Raw genomic sequence first — 18,191 nt, forward strand, 5'->3', positions numbered from 1 at the left:
AGGAAGCAACAGTTAGAACTGGACATGGAACAACAGACTGGTTCCAAATAGGAAAAGGAGTATGTCAAGGCTTACATGTCCCGCTTATCACATGGAGTCTTCCCGAATCAGGGATCAAACTGGTGTGTCCTACATTGGCAGGTGGATTCCTTACTACTGAGTCACCAGAGGAACTCCACAGCAAGACTTCTTAAAAAGAGTTTCTCTTCTTGCTGTTTCCAGATACGCTTCTCCCTCCCATCCCCTCTGGAACCCATCTATTTCTCCTGCACCCACACCGTTCCACTGGAGCTGCTTATGTCAAGGTTGCTATTGATTCCGTATTATTAAACTCTGTTGTGAATCTCACTTATGTGACGTTTCAGCAGCATTCCATGCAGTTGGTTACACCTTCATCCTTGCAATACTTTCTTCTCTTAGTTTCCAGGACCCCATAATCTCCTTTTTACCCTTCTAACACTCCTTCTCAGTTTCCTTTGCTGCCTTTTACGTCTTTAAGAGTGTCAAGGGATGATGGAAATGTTCTGTGTTTTGATTGTAATGGCAAATATGCACAAATGTATACATTTGTCAGAATTCATCAAACTTCAACACTTAAAACTGATGGATTTTGTTGCCTGTAAATTATGCTTCAGTAAAATTCATTTCAAAAGTATATGAGAATTGTTCATGACCACTCTTAAGTACTTGGGCTTCCCTGGCAGCTCAGCTGGTAAAGAATCTGCCTGCAATGCTGGAGACCCTGGTTCAATTCCTGGGTTGGGAAGATCCGCTGGAGAAGGGATAGGCTACCCACTGCAGTATTCTTGGGCTTCCCTTGTGGCTCAGTGGGTAAGGAATCTGCCTGCAATGCAAGCAGACCTGGGTTTGATCCCTGCATTGGGAAGATCCCCTGGAGATGGGAATAGCTACCCATTCTAGTATTCTGGCCTGGAGAGTTCCATGGGGTCACAAAGAGTCAGACATGACTGAGTGACTTTCACTTTTACTATTAAATACAGGGTTTCTTTTGGGATGATAGAAGTATCCTAGAATTAGATAGTGGTGGTGGTTGTACTATATCTGAATATACTAGAAACTACTGAATTGTATACTGTATGATGGCCAGTTTTATGTTAATGTGAATTTTATCTCAAATTTTTCAAATTATTTTTTAAAATGTGAATGGAGATATATTTCAAGGTCACAAAGGCTGTAGCAGAACGAAGTCCAGGATCTCCCAGCCTCAACCCCATCAGGGCCCAGAGCCACCTCACCTGGCGCTTTGGCAAGATAGCTTTTACAGAAGGTGAGGTAGAAAGAAAAAAAGTGTTTTAGGGCTCAGTCCCTAAAACACTCAGTCCCTGAACTTCTCCTCTTGTCTCTATTCACCTACCCTTGGTCATCTCACCCAGTCCTCAAGATTTAAATTCCATCTATAAACTGATTAACTTCTAAATTGATATAATACCCCCGAACGTCAGATTCATCTGTGCGGACTCAACCTCTCTTCCTGCACATCTGCCTCACGGCAGCTTCTAGTCACCTTCCTTGCATTTGTTCTTCCTACAGTCTTCTCTAGCTCAATAAATGATACCTCTATTCTTCTGTGTAAGTAAAAGATCTTAGAGTTATGCTTGACCTGTCTTTCTCACATCCACATCCTCTCTGTCAGTGAATCGCGTGTGCATCCCAGCCTTCAAAATATACCCAGAGCACAACCACCTCTGAGTGCTTCTGCTGCTGCCCCGTGATCTAGGTCCCCATCATCTCTTACTGCATTTATTTCGGTCGCTTCCTCATGGACCTTCCTGCTTCTGGCCTTGCCCCTCCCCCTATCCAAAGTCTACTCTCAGCAGGAAGTGGAGGGCTTCCCTGGTGGATCCGTGGTAAAGAATCTGCCTGCCAATGCAGGAGACACAGGTTCAGTCCCTGGTCCAGGAAGATCCCACATGCAGCAGAGCAACTCAGCTCAAGCACCATGACTATTGCGCCTGTGCTCTAGAGCCCGGGAGCTGCAACTACGGCAGCCCGCATGCCCCAGAGTCCCTGCTCCACAACAAGAGAAGCCATGCAATGAGAAGAGCATGCACCGCAACTGAAGAGTAGCCCCTGCTTGCCGCAACCTGAGAAAAGCCAGCATGGCAACGAAGACCCAGCACGACCAAAAATAAAAACGGAAGGGAAGGAAAGTGGAATGATCCAGTTAAATGTAAATCAGATCGTGACTCCAAACTTTCCTGTGATTAAAACCCTTTAAAGGCTTCCCAGCTAACTCACATGAGGGCCGGAAACCCTGCAGTTGCCGGCACATCCCTCCTAGGCGGGCCTCCAGTGACCCCGTCCTCGTCTGATCCCACCGTATCCCACACTGGCTCCTCCGGCCTCCCCGCTCTGTCTTGAGCCTGCGGGGCACATTCGGCACCTTCACGCTTGTGGTTCCTGCTGCCTGGTGTGCTTTTCCGCCAAATACCCCCATGTCTCACTTCCACAGCACTTCAGGTATTGGCTCAAGTGACATTTTCAGCAAAGCCTTTCCTGGCTGTTCTTCTAGAAGGTCGACTCTCCCAGCTGTCCTGTCTCCTTCCTCTATTTTATTTTTTCCCCTCAAACGTTATTCCCATTAACATCGTATATTTAACTTACTTACTTTGTGTATTTTCTGTATCTCCTACTAGAAGATAAGTTGTGTAACGCCAGAAACTTTTGCCTGTTTTGTCCGTTCCTGTTTTCCCCATGCTTTGGCCAGTGCCTTCCATGTAGTAGGCGCCCGATAAATGTGGCTGGCTGACATACTGCTGACATTCCCTGCCTTCTCAGCAAGAGTCAGGCAGAATCGGCGGCAAATTCAAATTCATGTCTCTGGCATGTTGTGCTCACTGTGGGACAAGTTCAGTTAAACCGCGGACATAGTTTCTCGTAGTATTTTAAGTGTTTTTCTCTGCTTGCTTTTTTTGTTTTTTGGTCTGAGTGACTCCTTCACTTAAGGTGAATATGTGTATTAAATAACTCTGTATGTGAGTGTGCATATGTATGTATAAAAATAAGCCAATTATGAAATGTTAGTATGAAAAAAAAAAAAAACAAAAAAAAAAAAAAGAAATGTTAGTATGTTTTTTTAATGTACCTAGGGATTATTTATTTTAAAAAGCAAATATTTTTTTGCTTTTTTATTTAAAAAATAAAATGTTTATTTAAAAAAGCAAACGGTTCAAGCTTAGTGTTTACTGATCATTAGCATAGACATCTGATTTTAAGATTGAATACTCCAGTTTTGTGATGCTCTCAATTATCCTTGACCCATCTATATTTTGATGGTACGATGGTCCCATTGTGAGAAAATGATGAATAGTAATTCATGCAAATCTTTAATTTTGTGTTGATATTTTTAATGGAGGTATCACTTAAGATTAGAGAATGACCCTTTAACCTTGATGAAAAGGAAATGAGTGGAATGTATTAGTACCTGAGGTTGCAGCTGCAAGATACCTAATTTCAAGGGTACAATGATACAGAAACAGACACCTCCATCTTTCAAAGGAGCACTCTCTATGCTAGTATTCTATGAGACAGTAACTCTAAGACATGATTTGGCGATTTAAAGCTAGCTTAGAACCACTGCATCATATGTACTTTGCTGGGTCTTCTGGTCATGTGGTGATGGCAAATAATGGGTTAAAAACTATTTGTGCTTCCCACAGGGATACAAATATTTATATCTGACCCCTCAAGATTACAAGAGAGTCAGTGCTCTCAACTCTGTCCATTGTGAACATGTGGAAGATGAAGGAGAATCCAGGTAGGTATTATCCATCAGAATAATTTGGCCATGGATTCAAGAAAGGAGAATTTGATCATTTTTTTCTCACTGTCCTGTTGATCATGACCTTGAGCAATGAAGATTGCTTGTTGCATAATCTAAAGCCTTAGGTATCTCTGCTCTACCACTTACTAGCTAAAAAGCAAAATTATTCATTGAGGCTTTAAAATTGTTTATTATATGCATTTGAAAAGTTGGAACATACAAATAATTATGAATAAAAAGTAAAAACCAGCTATAGTCCTACCAAGAGATCACAGTTATTAATATATATTATATTCTTTCTGTCTTTTGTATATACATCTCTTTTCCTACATAATTGGGGTCATAATAGAAAAGGTCTTTTGTAATTTATTCTTTCCACAAAAAATTATTTGGGGGGTAACTTTTTATATTCTTACAATATTATTTGAGAATGTGATATTTAATGACTTCATATAAATCTTTTTAATGAATGTATCATATTTGAGCATTCAGACAATTCTAATTTTTACTGCTATATCCCTGGACTGATCATTCTTTTATGTAAACTTTGAGGAATATCTCTGGTTATTTACTTTGTGTTAATTTCTAAAAGTAGAATTAGTAGTCAAAAAGTATGTCCATTTAAAAAAAATTTTTTTTAATAATTTCAAATTGTCTTCTCAAGAGCTGCATTCCCACGAGCAGTATATGTAGTGCTTGTTCACGCTGTTTAATTGTTCTCCATCCTTGCCAACATTGATTATTGTCAATAAAATAGGATGAAAACAGCAATTGTTATTTTAACTGGTATTTTTTGATCACCAGTGAAGTTGAACATTTTTATAATCTATCTGAAAGTATTTTCCAGAATGTTAATCTGTTGCTCCAGTATCATTTGTTGAATAATTCATACTTTCTTCACTTTTATAATAATCTTAACTCAATTACCAGGCTTTATATTCTGTTTTTTGTTCTATCTATTCTTGGACTAATGCCACACAGTTTTAACTGCTCTAATGGGCCAGGGTTCCTCACATTCTTAATTTTCCCCCCAAATTTTATCAATTATTTTTGTCTTTTTACATATAGGCTCATTTTTAAAAAATTCCCCAAAACCTCCCATAATGATTTTGATCCAAGTTGCATTAGGTTTATAAATTAATTTAGGAAGATCTGAGTGCTTTATAATATTAACTCTTCCCAACTAGATATATGGTGTGTGTTTCTAATTATTTAAGTGTATATTTGAAGTTTTATAGTTTTCTTCACATAGGTTATGCCAGAAGGTCCCAGTCTTTCTTGGTTCACAGCACCCATATTGTCTCTGTAATTTTTTCATAGCAGCTTTAGGCAAAAGGATATACCTCATATTTCTGATTATTGAGTAGGCAAACCCAGAGAGCTTCATAAGTATTTCTGCTGTGAACAACATGGGTTTGAATTTCTTGAGTCCACTTCTACATGGACCTTTTCAACAGTAAATGCAACAGTACTGTACCATCTGTGGTTGGTTGAATCTATTTATAGACATGCAAGAACCGTGTATTAACAATTGAGCACCAACTATAAGTGATACTTGAATTTTCACCTCCTGAGGGTGGATGCCCCTAACTCTGGCTGTTGTTCAAGGGTCAACTGTATAGTATATATCATAGCTGAAAATTTGTTTTATGTCAGTCTTAAATAATTGCAGTTACTTACGTATGGGATATTTGGATCTGCACGACGTTGCAGATCTTAGAGTCAGCTTGGACATCGCCACCCTCATATTCTGCATTGGTTTTTGTGTAGAGCGCCCTCCACCCCGCACCACCTTCAAAACTGAAAACCCAGCTTTGCAACGATTGTCAGAAGGAATGTAGCACTACCTAGTGTTAAACCACGAACTACCTGAAACTAGTAGTTCACATGGGAGCCATCAGATACAACATAGTATTTCTCTCAAAAATTTGAAACATCCTTCAGTGCCCCTGGGAGAAGGCAGTGGCACCCCACTCCAGTACTCTTGCCTGGAAAATCCCATGGATGGAGGACCCTGGTAGGCTGCAGTCCTTGGGGTCACTAAGAGTCAGACACAACTGAGCGACTTCACTTTCACTTTTCACTTTCATGCATTGGAAAAGGAAATGGCAACCCACTCCAGTGTTCTTGCCTGGGAGAATCCCAGGGACGGGGGGAGCCTGGTGGGCTGCCGTCTATGGGGTCGCACAGAGTCAGACACGACTGAAGCGACTTAGCAGCAGTAGCAGTCAGGGCCCCTGACTGAGGGTTCACTGTGGCACCCATCCCAGGATGTCTTGGTGTACAGTGTAGGTATGGTGGGATTTTGCCGTTTTTTAGATAGCTCTAAATGTTTTGCACTTTTTTCTTGCTACTTTGAACAGGATTCCCACCCCACCCCCGCCATTGTATTTTTTAACTCTCTGTTACTGGTATCTCAGAAGACTTGATTTTTGTATATTGCTTTTGTTAAAATAAGTCAGTTTTCTTCTCTGAGCTTCAGTTTCCTCGTCTGTACGAAGAAGAAGCAAGTGAGCTTATATATGTGAAGCCTTTATTGGCACAGAACTAAGCACATAGTGAGCAATCACAGATCCTGGCTGTTATTACCTATGATAATGGAGATGATATTCCTTATCACACTGTACTGTTGTGAGGATCAAAAGTGGCACACATGAATCTTCTGTAATTGTATTACATTACACAAAGGTTCGGAGAAGGCAATGGCACCCCACTCCAGTACTCTTGCCTGGAAAATCCCATGGACGGAGGAGCCTGGTAGGCTGCAGTCCATGGGGTCTCTAGGAGTCGGACACAACTGAGCGACTTTGCTTTCACTTTTCACTTTCATGCATTGGAGAAGGAAATGGCAACCCACTCCAGTGTTCTTGCCTGGAGAATCCCAGGGACGGGGGAGCCTGGTGGGCGGCCATCTCTGGGATCGCACAGAGTCGGACACGAGTGATGCAACTTAGCAACAGCAGCAGCAGCATACAAAGGTTTTTATTATAAGTAACATTAAAATGTGGTACTACCTTTTTTGTTTTTTGGCCATGTGATGTGACATGCGGAATCTAGTTCCCTGACCAGGGATCAAACCTGTGCTCCTTGCAGTGGAAGCGCAGAGTCTTAACCACTGTATCTCCAGGGAGGTCCCTGGTACTGCTTTAAAGAATGATAGTCTTAAAGGTAGAAGACTTAGATCATAGAGCAGAAAATGGGAAATTTTTTACTCTCTTTCATGTAATGCAATAGGAAAAGATGTCACTTAACAAATCATAAACACCTCTGAAGCAGTATGCACTCCTTAGGAGGGAAAAGATCTGCTTTGCAAGGAAGGCTGGCTGGGCCCATGGGTATGTGTGACTATATGGCATGTGGGCCTTATAAAATGAACACTTAACCTCCTCCCCCACCACCAAATTACTGTGGCTCGTTAACCCATTAAAGCAGATTAACTTGACCTGTAACATAAGTCTGAAATCAGGAGTCTAGATACAGAGCCAAATGAAGAACTGGGAGAAGCAATTACTGGGAATCTGGGAAGCAGAAACAAAGCCACAGAACAACAGCGAGAGCAAAGAAAAGGAATTGGTGGAAGGCTGGAAGTAAAGGAACAGAGAAACATGGGGCAGAAAAAAAAATAGTTTAAGAGCCACTTTGGGATATTTATTTATTATTTCAGTTTCTAAAACTGTGCCCAGTGCCAAGCCTTCTGGGTACACGTGGAACAATAAATAACATATGCCCATCTCTGTGTCCCACTTTGTATTTTCACTTTATTAGCTGCATTCCCCATCTCCCATTTCGCATTATCAGCTATCACTCCTAACCTCCCACTGAGAAGACCCACGAGTGGCTCCCCTTGGATCCACAGGCTGCTTTCTGGACAACTTGCCCAGCATTTTACGTTTGCACACAGTCCTCCTGCCCCTCCAGAGACTGTGCCAGGAACTCTCGTACATACACTGGGTACTTGCCAAGGAGCAGGGATAGAGTGCACGGTGTTGACCTTCCCTTCATCCTTGTCTTGGAAAGAGAGAGGATTTGGAACTCGAGAAACTGTTCTCACAGTGCCTCTGGATTTTTTTTTTTTTTTAATTCCTGGGTAACATTCATCTAAAATGTTTGATTTAATAATGGCTGTGGCTTACTGTAGAGATACACGTCCTAGAATGTAAGAGGTCTTCTGACACTGGAGCGCCATCTATGTGTCAAACCCTCTCGTTGCTGCTTAATTTAACTCAACTCAACTCTCAGAAGTGGATACACTCTAATTCCCATCTTACACAAGTTACCTTATCCCTAGAGTTGCACTGCTGTATGTGTCAGAGCAGGGATTTAAACCTGTCTCCTTAGTTCCAGATTTTGCTCTTTCCGCTACACCATGTTGCTTCCAGACAAAATAGGCACCAAGCTAAGAAGGAAAGATATATGAATGACGAGTATAAAAAATGTACAGAGCTCTGGTGTTAAATATGAGTTCGGTATGCTTTTAACAGCCTATTAATGGTGGCTCTTCTCTTAATGGATTGTCGTTACTGTGTTTAACCTGTCTAATTTGGCATGGCTCTATCCACCAGGTACAAGATCACTGACATTATTGGGAAGGAAGAAGGACTTGGAGCAGAGAACCTTCGAGGGTCTGGAATGATTGCTGGGGAATCCTCGTTGGCCTACGACGAGATCATCACCATCAGCCTGGTAAATCTTGGCCGAGTGTGAGATTTTTGGAGAGCTGGCTTTGACTAGGATTTGCTTTTGCCACCGTCACTGCTGTTCAGCTTCAAATGAGAGCATTTCTTTAAAAATATGTATATATATATTGATTTATTGGCAGTGCTGGGTCTTTGAGGCTGAGCATGCTTTTCTCTACTTGCAGCGAGTGGGAGCTACTCTCTAACTGCGCTGCAGGGTTCTCATTGTGGTGGCTTCTCGTTGTGGACCGCGGGCTCTAGGGTGTGCAGGCTTCAGTATTTGCAATTCCCCGGGCTCTGGAGCGTGGGCTTAGTTGCCCCATGGCATGAGGGATCTTCCCAGACCAGGGATCGAACCTGTGTCTCCTGCACTGGCAGGCGGATTCCTATCTCTGTGCCACCAGGGAAGCCCCAGGAGCATTGCTTTAAAATTGTAAATCTGCAATTTGATTTTAATTGTGCATAATAATAGGACGATAGAGTAATGTACATAATTGGATTCCCCAGATAAAACTAGCACCTTGTGTTAGCTTTTAGTTTAACTTATTTCTCAAATATTCCACACAGTATTAACAGCTTAAACTTCTTCTCCTCTTAACTAGTTTCCTTTTTCATACCTCTAGTGTGGATGCCACACATCTGTGGAACAGGCAGAAGTGTAAGAGAAGTAAAGGCTCTGAGACCCTTTAACTGTTACTTGAATCATTGAATGAATTATGTTACCTTCTTGGCTTTAACCAGGAAATTGTGTTTTTGTATTGTCATTTAACCAAACAGATTTCCTTAAAAAAAAAAAAACACACACCTAGCTTCTGTTAATGTGAATTTTTTTATACCTATAGCTTAATTCTTACAGCTTGGGAGGGAACATAAATATGTGACACATCGAATTTATTCTTTTTTTAAGGTTACATGCAGGGCCATTGGGATTGGGGCTTACCTCGTCCGACTGGGACAGAGAACCATCCAGGTCGAAAATTCTCACTTAATCCTGACAGGAGCTGGGGCCCTCAACAAAGTAAGTTTCTAGAGTTTGGGAGAAGTGTGTGAAGCTTTTCAAAGACTGTTGTGAATTCTTAATTCCAGGTCTTGATTGGTCAGGGAAGATATTCAGCCCACACATTCCTCAGGCTCTCTCTCCTCCTCTCTCCATCTTTTCTGCCTATTCATTCATTTGACATAATGAGTGTTATGAGTACCTACTATGTGCCTGACACTATTCCAAGCCCTGTGTATATGTTAATAAACAAACCATATATAACTCCTGCTGCAAAGAGTTTACATTCTGATGTCTTTCTAGAAAGATCAGATTGACTGCATCTGTTCTGCCCTCCCTCCCTTTTTCTCATCTGTGAGCAAGCAATGTGAGATTTATACCTATGAAACATCCTCTGAACATGGCAAGGGTGTCAGGTTTTAAAGTTTTGAGAAATTTGTGAAAGCATCTCTGAAGAGGAGCACTTAAGACATGGTCCCTTATAGGTAAGGAAGTACTTGGTCAATGTTGAATGGAAAGTGGGTGGATGGATGCATGGATGGATTGCTAAGAAAAGAATGTGACATGGACATTTACTGTCCCTTCCAAAGAAATGCTTGTGCCTGTTCAATCCAAGTTCATAGTGGTTTTCCACAGAGGGGAAAAAATATATAGCTTTCACTCTTACAGTGACCTCAGTACCTAAGAATAACTGCATATACAAAGGACCATGTAGTTCCCCCTTCTTTGCAGGCATAGGAAAATTATTTTCTCTCCAAAGCTAAGAATATGTAATAGTCTAAGGCTGGCTGACTGACCTCATACAGCTCACATAACCTCTCATCTTTCTTTATCCGTCAAAGATGAGTAATAATTTCCACCTTTAAATGAGGAAACACAGGTAAAAGCATCTAGAACTCGGCACAAAGCATTGGCCTGCACTGCTGTTGCAGTTACCTTTTCCTCTCTCAATATGGTTTGGGGACCGAACTTGCGGAATTACACGTGTGCTAAGTTAGTTGTTTATTAGACTTGCACAAACTTTTTTTTTTTTTTTTTTTAATCCAGCCTTGACTTTCAAGAAGAAGGATTGGAATTCAGTGTCCCAGCCTATCATCCCCATTTAGAATAAGTTGACACTGCCATCAGTCCAGTTACCTTTGGGGAAACGCCAGAAATGAGAATGGTGTGAGGTGATAAGCTTGCTCTCTGCACCCGTGTGAACTCTGCATCCTTCTCTGGGTTTGCCTTTCTCTCCAAGGAAAGCAGAGCGGTGCTCACAGAGGCCGGCTTGGATGTCCTGCTCTTTCTTTAGAGAGTAGCCTGGACATAAAGATTGTGAACTGTCTCTACTGAGGGAGGTTATTGCTCTGAATGAAACTGGCTGAGAGTCTTACGTTTTAAAAAAAAGTTGTTCTTTTGGATCCTTTTTCTTAGAATGAGATATTGATGCATGCTGAAGAGAACTGTACGTACCATTATCTGTGAGGATCCAAGGTAACGAAGACACCTACATTTCTGTAATGTTCCTCTACCTGAGCAAAGAGCTAATTTCTAAAGTGTCTTGTCACACTGAGTTTCTTATTTTTTCCCTGATAGCAAGACTATTCCAAAAGGCAGAGGTGTTGTCATTGTTGTGTTATTGTCACTGCTGCCGGGGGTTTTGTTTGTTTTTTCCTGAAAGCTTGGTAGTTGAATTTCAATCATGCTACAAAGAAAGCATTATCGGTTTTGTTTTGTTTTCTTAAAATCTGGTTAAATTGCTGTGATCAAATTCATTATATTCATCTTCCTCTTAGCCTGCAGGGCTGCTGGTTAAAGTCTAGTTGTAGGGAAGAGACAGTGAAGCTGCAGCTGTAACTTACCCTACAATGCTCATTTCCAGAAGGATATGATCATTTGTAGCTGAACGGAGTGATCAGTTATAGGGGTTACCTAACCCTGCCCTGACTGCTTCACTGTCCTCTTACATGGAGCCATGGAGCTGGCAGACCCTCGATTTCATGCAAATTCATTAAAATGTCCTGTCTGCCCCTGTGCCTCTCAAGTATGAAGAAGGGGACTAGACGGGAGCCACATACTCCGGCTGCCTCCTCCGCCTTCCTGCCTGTGCACATCCTGTCTTTGTGTGCACCGCTGTCGCTCTACACAGTCTGCCTTTTCTTCTATAGGAATCTGTGTCTCGCATCCGCTGGGCGTGTGTCCAGGTCACTTTGAGTGCGTGTCTCTTCCTGCCTGGGCGCTAGTCTCTGTCTCTTTGTGTCTGGATCCCTCTCTGTGTGCTTCCCTGAGTCTCCATGTGTGAGAAAGTCTTTGTGTGTGTCTGAAACCCCGTAGAGCCTCCCCAAGCCCTGACCATCTAGCCTGTCATACGCGTGTACCTGTGTAAATGTAGGTGGTGGACACCAGCCTTTAGACTGTAAACATTTGACCCCTACCTTTCTGAGTCTTCATCCTTTACGTTAAACATTAGGGCAAAGAGTCAGAAGGGTGGGGGGAGCATACAGAGGTTGTAGGGAAAAAAAAAATCTGTGTGTGCAAGTGCCGATCCCGTTGACCCCTTTGAAAATTGAAATAATGATAATGCGCGTCTCCTGACTGCATCAAAGTATCAGCACATCAAAAGCCAGGAGGCATGAAATGCAAATGATAAAGTGAAAGCAGATGGATTGTGCATGATCGCCGGATGCCCAATGAATTTTAAAAGGTGCTGGATTGCAGAGGGGGGGTGGGGTGGGGGTGGGGGTGGTACTGAAATAAACACGTTATCCCTGCGATTTTTTTTTTTGTTCTTGACTCGCACTCCTGACAGTATTTTTTTCACACTTGAGTGAACACCCACTTCATCTCTCTCTCTCCTCTTCTCTCTTTTTCTCTCTCCTTTCTAACTCCACCTCCCCCCCACCGCCCCCCCCCCCCACCTCTTACACGTCTCAGGTCATGTCGCTGCAGCTCCGGTGGAAATAATAAGATATAAACCACGAGGTTGTTATTTGCATAGAAATAGCATGGAGCCCCAGGCAGCAAGGGAGAAGGACACAGGGATCATTTGTCTAAAATTTTAATGAAAACTTTTGCTGAGGCAGAGATTTTTTTAAAAACTTTCTGTCTCCTCGCTCTTCTCCTCCCCCTCCCCGCCCCCCTCCACCCCGTCTTTCCTTTGACTGAACACAGTTGGGTGTGAAGAGAAAGGGTTGACACTCCACATATCACACTTCTGTAACGCAGCCACATGTAAATTGTTTGTTCCTTTAATAGAAACGAAGCTGGAAAGACACACATTCCCAACTTAATACACTGCGTGTCTGCGTCAAGCTTTTATGGCTGCACTCCATCTCAGCACCCACGTGGTGTTGCCCGTCGTTAGCCAACCCGGTTTTAATTAGTTTAGCCCTTCCTACCTCTCTCTTCCAAAGACGCTTACTTTTAAAGGATTTCTTTTTGTAGCCGGCAGTGGTCACCTGCATGTAAAACATGACCATCCCCAGGGTTTCCTGTGTCTTCCTGTCAGTGATCTCACTGTTCACTTACATGTCTTTTTTAGGGGCTCCGTCCTCTGCCATTCTGTCTTTTGTTTACCAAGACCAGACAGTGCTCCCCACATGTGTGCTTTGATCCCCGGTTCTTGTCATCTGAGTATTTGTATATCCTCGTTCCTTGAATGCCATGTTCTTTGCTGCCTGTAGTTATGTGTGAAATATTCAGAATATTACACAGGTGAGGAGAGATACAGGATCCAGTTTTCTTAAGCGTCGCAAAAACAGAGTTGACATTTGAACTCAAGGCGATGGGCTGGTGATAGGGGCAGCCTGGATAACTTTATTTGAAACTTAAGAGCATCTGTGTGGCTCCTTGTAACTTTCTGGGTGGGCTGGTGGCATGAGGGCCATTTTACAGATGGGAAGACAGAAACAGCAGAAGGTAGAAGAATACCTTTGTCTATTCGTTCCACCGACAGAGACTAGAACTAGCAGCAGAACATGAACCTCCACGTCCCTGAGTTTCATTTAAGGTGCGCTCAGTTCCCTGGGCTCAGTGTCCACAAGGCCTGAGAAGAGAAAGTAGTGTGATCATTTTATTTTATTTTTTAATTATTTATTTTACTTTAAGCTGCACTGGGTCTTCATTGCCGCGTGGGCCTTCTCTAGTTGCAGCACACGGGGGCTACTCCTCGCTGTGGGGCTGGAGCTTCTCATTGTGGTGGCTTCTCTTTCGCGGAGCACTGGCTCTAGGCAAGAGGGCTTCAGTAGTTGCAGTGTGTGGGCTCAGTAGTTGTGGCTTCGTTACTCCTCGGCATGTGGGATCTTCCTGGACCTGGGACCGAACCTGTGTTCCCTGCATTGGCAGGCGGACTCTCAGCCACTAGACCATCAGGGACGTCCCAGTGGTCATTTTACTTTTTGTCCAAATGTCATGCGAGTGATAACATAAGTAAGAGAAGCTCCTAAGGGCCTGCTCTCTCATGTCACTCAAGGTAGTGGATCATGGGTTTCCAGTTCTTCAAACAGTAGGCAGTGGGCGGGCAGATCCTTCAGAATTCCTCACTGAGAGCTAAGGACGGACTCGATGGACATGGAAGACTGCCTGCCAGAAGGGAGTCAGGCTGGCTTCGCAAAGGCAGCAGCTTGTGTGCTTGGGAAACTGGAAACAGAGACCCTTAATGGGCTGTGACAATTTGTAGAGCCATAAACTCCTAAGTCAAGGCGACATTGGACGTTTGCAGTGACTTTCAGATCCACTTCCTCTCCTTCCACTCTTTGCTCTGTTCTGTTTACTGTGACGTCAAGAGGTCGGTAGGCTGGGAGGACCTAGAAATATAAGGGATATAGACTAGAGCCTGCCAGTTCTCATCCACTGCCCAGATATGGTAAAAGCTCTCTCTTTATACCAAGAAATCAGAATTGCAGTTTATGACTTGTCCTCTGGACAATAATTGTCTCTGGAGGTAAGGCATGTGCCAGTGGTCTGATAGGTGGATTATAGATTCATTCAAGAGGTGATGTATGATTTTCTTATGCTAAAGCATTTTAAAGCTTCTGCATTAAGGGGGAAAAGATATCCAATAATCTCATTCCCTTTAGAGAGACCAGGTCCCTGGTACCAATGGATCTGCCAAGAAAAAATAAATTATATGATGAGTGTGACTAGGGCTATGTGTTAAGCCTGTTAATTCTGCTAATCTTGCTTTTGAAACTTGGTATCAGGCCCACACTGGATCTCAGTTTCCAAATACATGTATTTGTTTGTCTGTACCACGTGAAACGTGACTCTTTGGGGTACAGTATCAGAGCTCCTCCCAGGAGCTTGTAGCACCGGGAGCCTGCACTGTGCATTCTCTGTCCTTGCCCATGACACTCTCATGCACGATGTGAGTCAGCCATGGGGCTTGAGAAAGGAAGGGATGGTTCTTCAGCTCTGGCTGCCTTGTAACTGTCACGTAACTTAAAGAGGCCGACTGGGGACTTCCCTGGAGGTGCAGTGGTTAAGGCTCAGAGCTCCCAATGCAGGGAGTAGGGTTCCATCCCTGGTCAGGGGACTAAGATCCCACAAGCCTCATGGTGAAACCAAAAAAAAAAGAGAAATAGACTGGCCAGGTTTGAATCCAGGCTCTGCCAACTGTGAGTGGAGCGACCTTGAACAAAGTACTTAACCCTTCCAAGTCACAGTAGTGTTAACCATAAAACAGGGCTTGTAACAGACCCTTGTGAGGATTAAATGAGTTAATACAGGTAATTCACTGGTAGTGTTGTTGTCTTCCCTAAGATGCATTTAGGGGCCTGTCTCAGTGCAGCTCTTTATCTGAGACGTGGAAGTGAAATACAAACACAACATCCTCTCTACTTTCTGACCCTTGGAAGGCAAAGATTCCTTTAAGAAAATGTTAGATGTCAGTCCTCACTGTGGCAGTACATCCACATATTGACTTTCCCCATAGATGTTATCTGAAGACAATCACACACTTTGGAAAGCCATTAACGCTAGAGGCACCATGTCCGGCCCTGATAGGGTAGTATATGTGTCAGTCATATGTCTGCGCAGGTCCCCAAGGACTTGTTGGTACAATAGCCCATAATCACTCTAAGGATCAGTCCAGCAATTTGCATTTTTAAAAGTCCCTAACTACCTATTTTCACAACAGACAGGCCCTGTTCTCCGAAGCTCCAGATGGGATCAGTCTCCTTTCTAAAGAGGGTATGTGAGCTTCCTCTCGGAATCAGTCTCTCTTTAGCATGAGGAATGAGCTCTCAGAAAAGGTTGCCCATCCCCTTGGTTTTCAGGCCTTTCCCCCTGCGCACACGTAAAATAGGGGCCACCTGACCCCATCTGGGGAGTTGTTTAGTTTCTCACCCAGTATTCCTCGGGTCTGGGAGGAAACTGTGAGCAGGGCTGTTTGACGCCATGAGTGCGCTGAGGTCATCAGCAGGCAGTCTGATCCCCACTCTCTGGTGGAATTGTCATTCAGGGGTCCACGGCCTCTGACCCTCTAAGAGAGCCCGCATGGGCATGGTGGCCTAGACACTCAGGATGGGAGAGCCCACACAAGCATCACTCTGGAGCTTCTAGAGTTCTGAGGCTCTGCCTGGGCATTGAGACTTGGGAATGATCATGTTCAATAGCCTATTATAAACGTGCTAAAACTTTTTGAAGTTTCAAAGCCTTTGATGTTAGTCACTCAGTTATGTCCAACTCTTTGTGACCCTCTTTGTGACCCCCATGGACTGTAGCCCTCCAGGCTCCTCTGTCCATGGGATTCTCCAGGGAAGAATACTGGAGTGGGTTGCCATGCCCTCCTCCAGGGGATCTTCCCAACCCAGGGATTGAACCTGTGTCTCATGTCTTCTGCATTGGCAGATGGGTTTTTTACCACTAGCACCACCTGCGAAGCCCATCACAGCCTTTAGATTTTAAAACAATTATGTATTTATTATTTATTTGGCTGCATGGGATCTTGGTTGGAGCACACAAGATTTTCGTTGGCAGAGTTTGGACCCTCTAAGTTGCGATGCATGGGCTTAGTTGCTCTTCGGCACATGAGATCTTAGTTCCCCAACCAGGGATGGACCCCACTGCATTGCAAGGCAGATTCTTAACCATCACCAGGGAAGTCCCTCAGATTTTTTTTTCTAAGAAAAAGCAAATAAAATTTTTTAATTATTCCTCTCCTTGCCATGTACTAGCAAAGCAACTAGCCCAAAGCAACTTTGGGCTCTTGTCTCTTTGGGGCTCACTTTCCTCTATGTAAAATACATTTCCTATCTTAAGGTGAAGACCAGAGGGTCTCTGAATCTTAAATTCTTTTTAATTTCTAGTACTCTCTTACGCTATGAAGATGTGTCTTGACTTGTAGCCCGGGAGTTGTGTTAGGTTGGGGCAGGGAGAGAATAGATTGGAGCACTGGTGGGGAGTCTAAAAAAGTGACTACATGTGAGAGAATTCTGTGTTAGTGCGATTACATACTAGTAATCTATAAAATTACTATGTATTAGCAAGGTTAGGAATGGGAGTTGTAGAGCATAACAGTTTAATTTTTTTTTTCCATATTACAGAAGAGTTAAGTATCAGGTGGTGATGGTAGTGATGTAGTTCATGATGAGAACAAGTGGTCCTAGAATTATTACTGGAAGCGGAAGGATCCTTCAGAGTCCCACTGCCCAACTGTTGTTTGAATTTCTGCTGTAACTCCATTACCAAATAGTCATTCAGTGATGCTTGAAAAACTCGACTGAAGGGCAACTCAGTACTCTTTAAGCCAATCCGTTTAATCTGTATGAAGTTCTTCCTAGTCTGTTTCTCTATACAGACAAACTAATTCCTCTTAAATAGTAGTTCAAAATTAACAAAGTGACTCCCAGTTTGATGCTCTGGCCTGTTGTAGAACTGAACAGAACCAAACTCTTTCCCATGTATTTTCGCTTTCAAAGTCCAGTCTTGTCTCAAGAACAAACGTAGTGAAGATGAAAATGCTCTTCAAAGATAGCAAAGAAATTGGATTCATAACATTCCAGCCAGCTGAAAATATGAAATGAGTTTTAATTACTGGAGGAACAGCTAAAACTCACCACTTGGAAATAGTACTCTCTAGAACTTTAGGGATCTGCTGCATGCTGTCCGCCCAGGCTTTTATACCTTCTCATCACCCACCTTGTCAAAAGTCAAGGTCGTGATACAGGGCTGGAAGATAGGGTCTTTTTTATTATTTTTTGCTGCACTGGGTCTTCGTTGCTGCACGTGGGGTTTCTCCAGTTGTTGAGAGTGGGGGCCCCTCTCCAGCTGCGGTGCGCGGGCTCCTCATCGCGGTGGCTGCTCTTATTGCTGAGCGCTGGCTCTCTGCACACGGGCTTCAGGAGTTGAGGCTCTTGGTCTTAGTTGCTCCTCGCAGCATGTGGATCTTCCCAGACCAGGGATCGAACCTGTGTCGCCTGCACTGGCAGTGGATTTGCAACCACTGGGTCACCAGGGAAGTCCAAAGATAGGTCTTTTTGAGAGCTATATATTCAGGTACTTGTTAAAATTAGTTTAGTGGGACTTGTTTCAGAAATCAGTAGGGTGATGTAGACTGAGGGACTCTGAAGCCCTCTGGGCACACAAACCAAGATGCTAATTTCTCACCCACTCAGCTCAGGGAGCAATCTCTGGCTCACACATACATGTGACCTCTGCTCTATGTCTGCCCTCTCTCCAGAGCATCCTATCCAGCCCCCAGGACTGGATGCACCCTGAGTCTTGGAATCAAGAGATGCCTCCACTTCACAGG

General features: G+C 43.4%; 1 protein-coding gene across 7 annotated transcripts in view; it reads left to right on the forward strand.

Moving 5' to 3' along the window:
- Positions 1-18,191, forward strand: part of ACACA (acetyl-CoA carboxylase alpha) — a 283,137-nt gene that overhangs the window by 215,457 nt on the left and 49,489 nt on the right. For all 7 annotated transcript variants that reach the window (XM_070390509.1, XM_070390510.1, XM_070390512.1 and 4 more), the window contains 3 exons: positions 3,681-3,778; positions 8,347-8,467; positions 9,368-9,478. In XM_070390509.1, the coding sequence (XP_070246610.1) occupies positions 3,681-3,778; positions 8,347-8,467; positions 9,368-9,478 (330 nt within the window). The remainder of the gene's footprint in view (positions 1-3,680; positions 3,779-8,346; positions 8,468-9,367; positions 9,479-18,191) is intronic.

Source organism: Bos mutus, chromosome 19, assembly GCF_027580195.1.
Source record: "Bos mutus isolate GX-2022 chromosome 19, NWIPB_WYAK_1.1, whole genome shotgun sequence".
NCBI lineage: Eukaryota > Metazoa > Chordata > Mammalia > Artiodactyla > Bovidae > Bos > Bos mutus.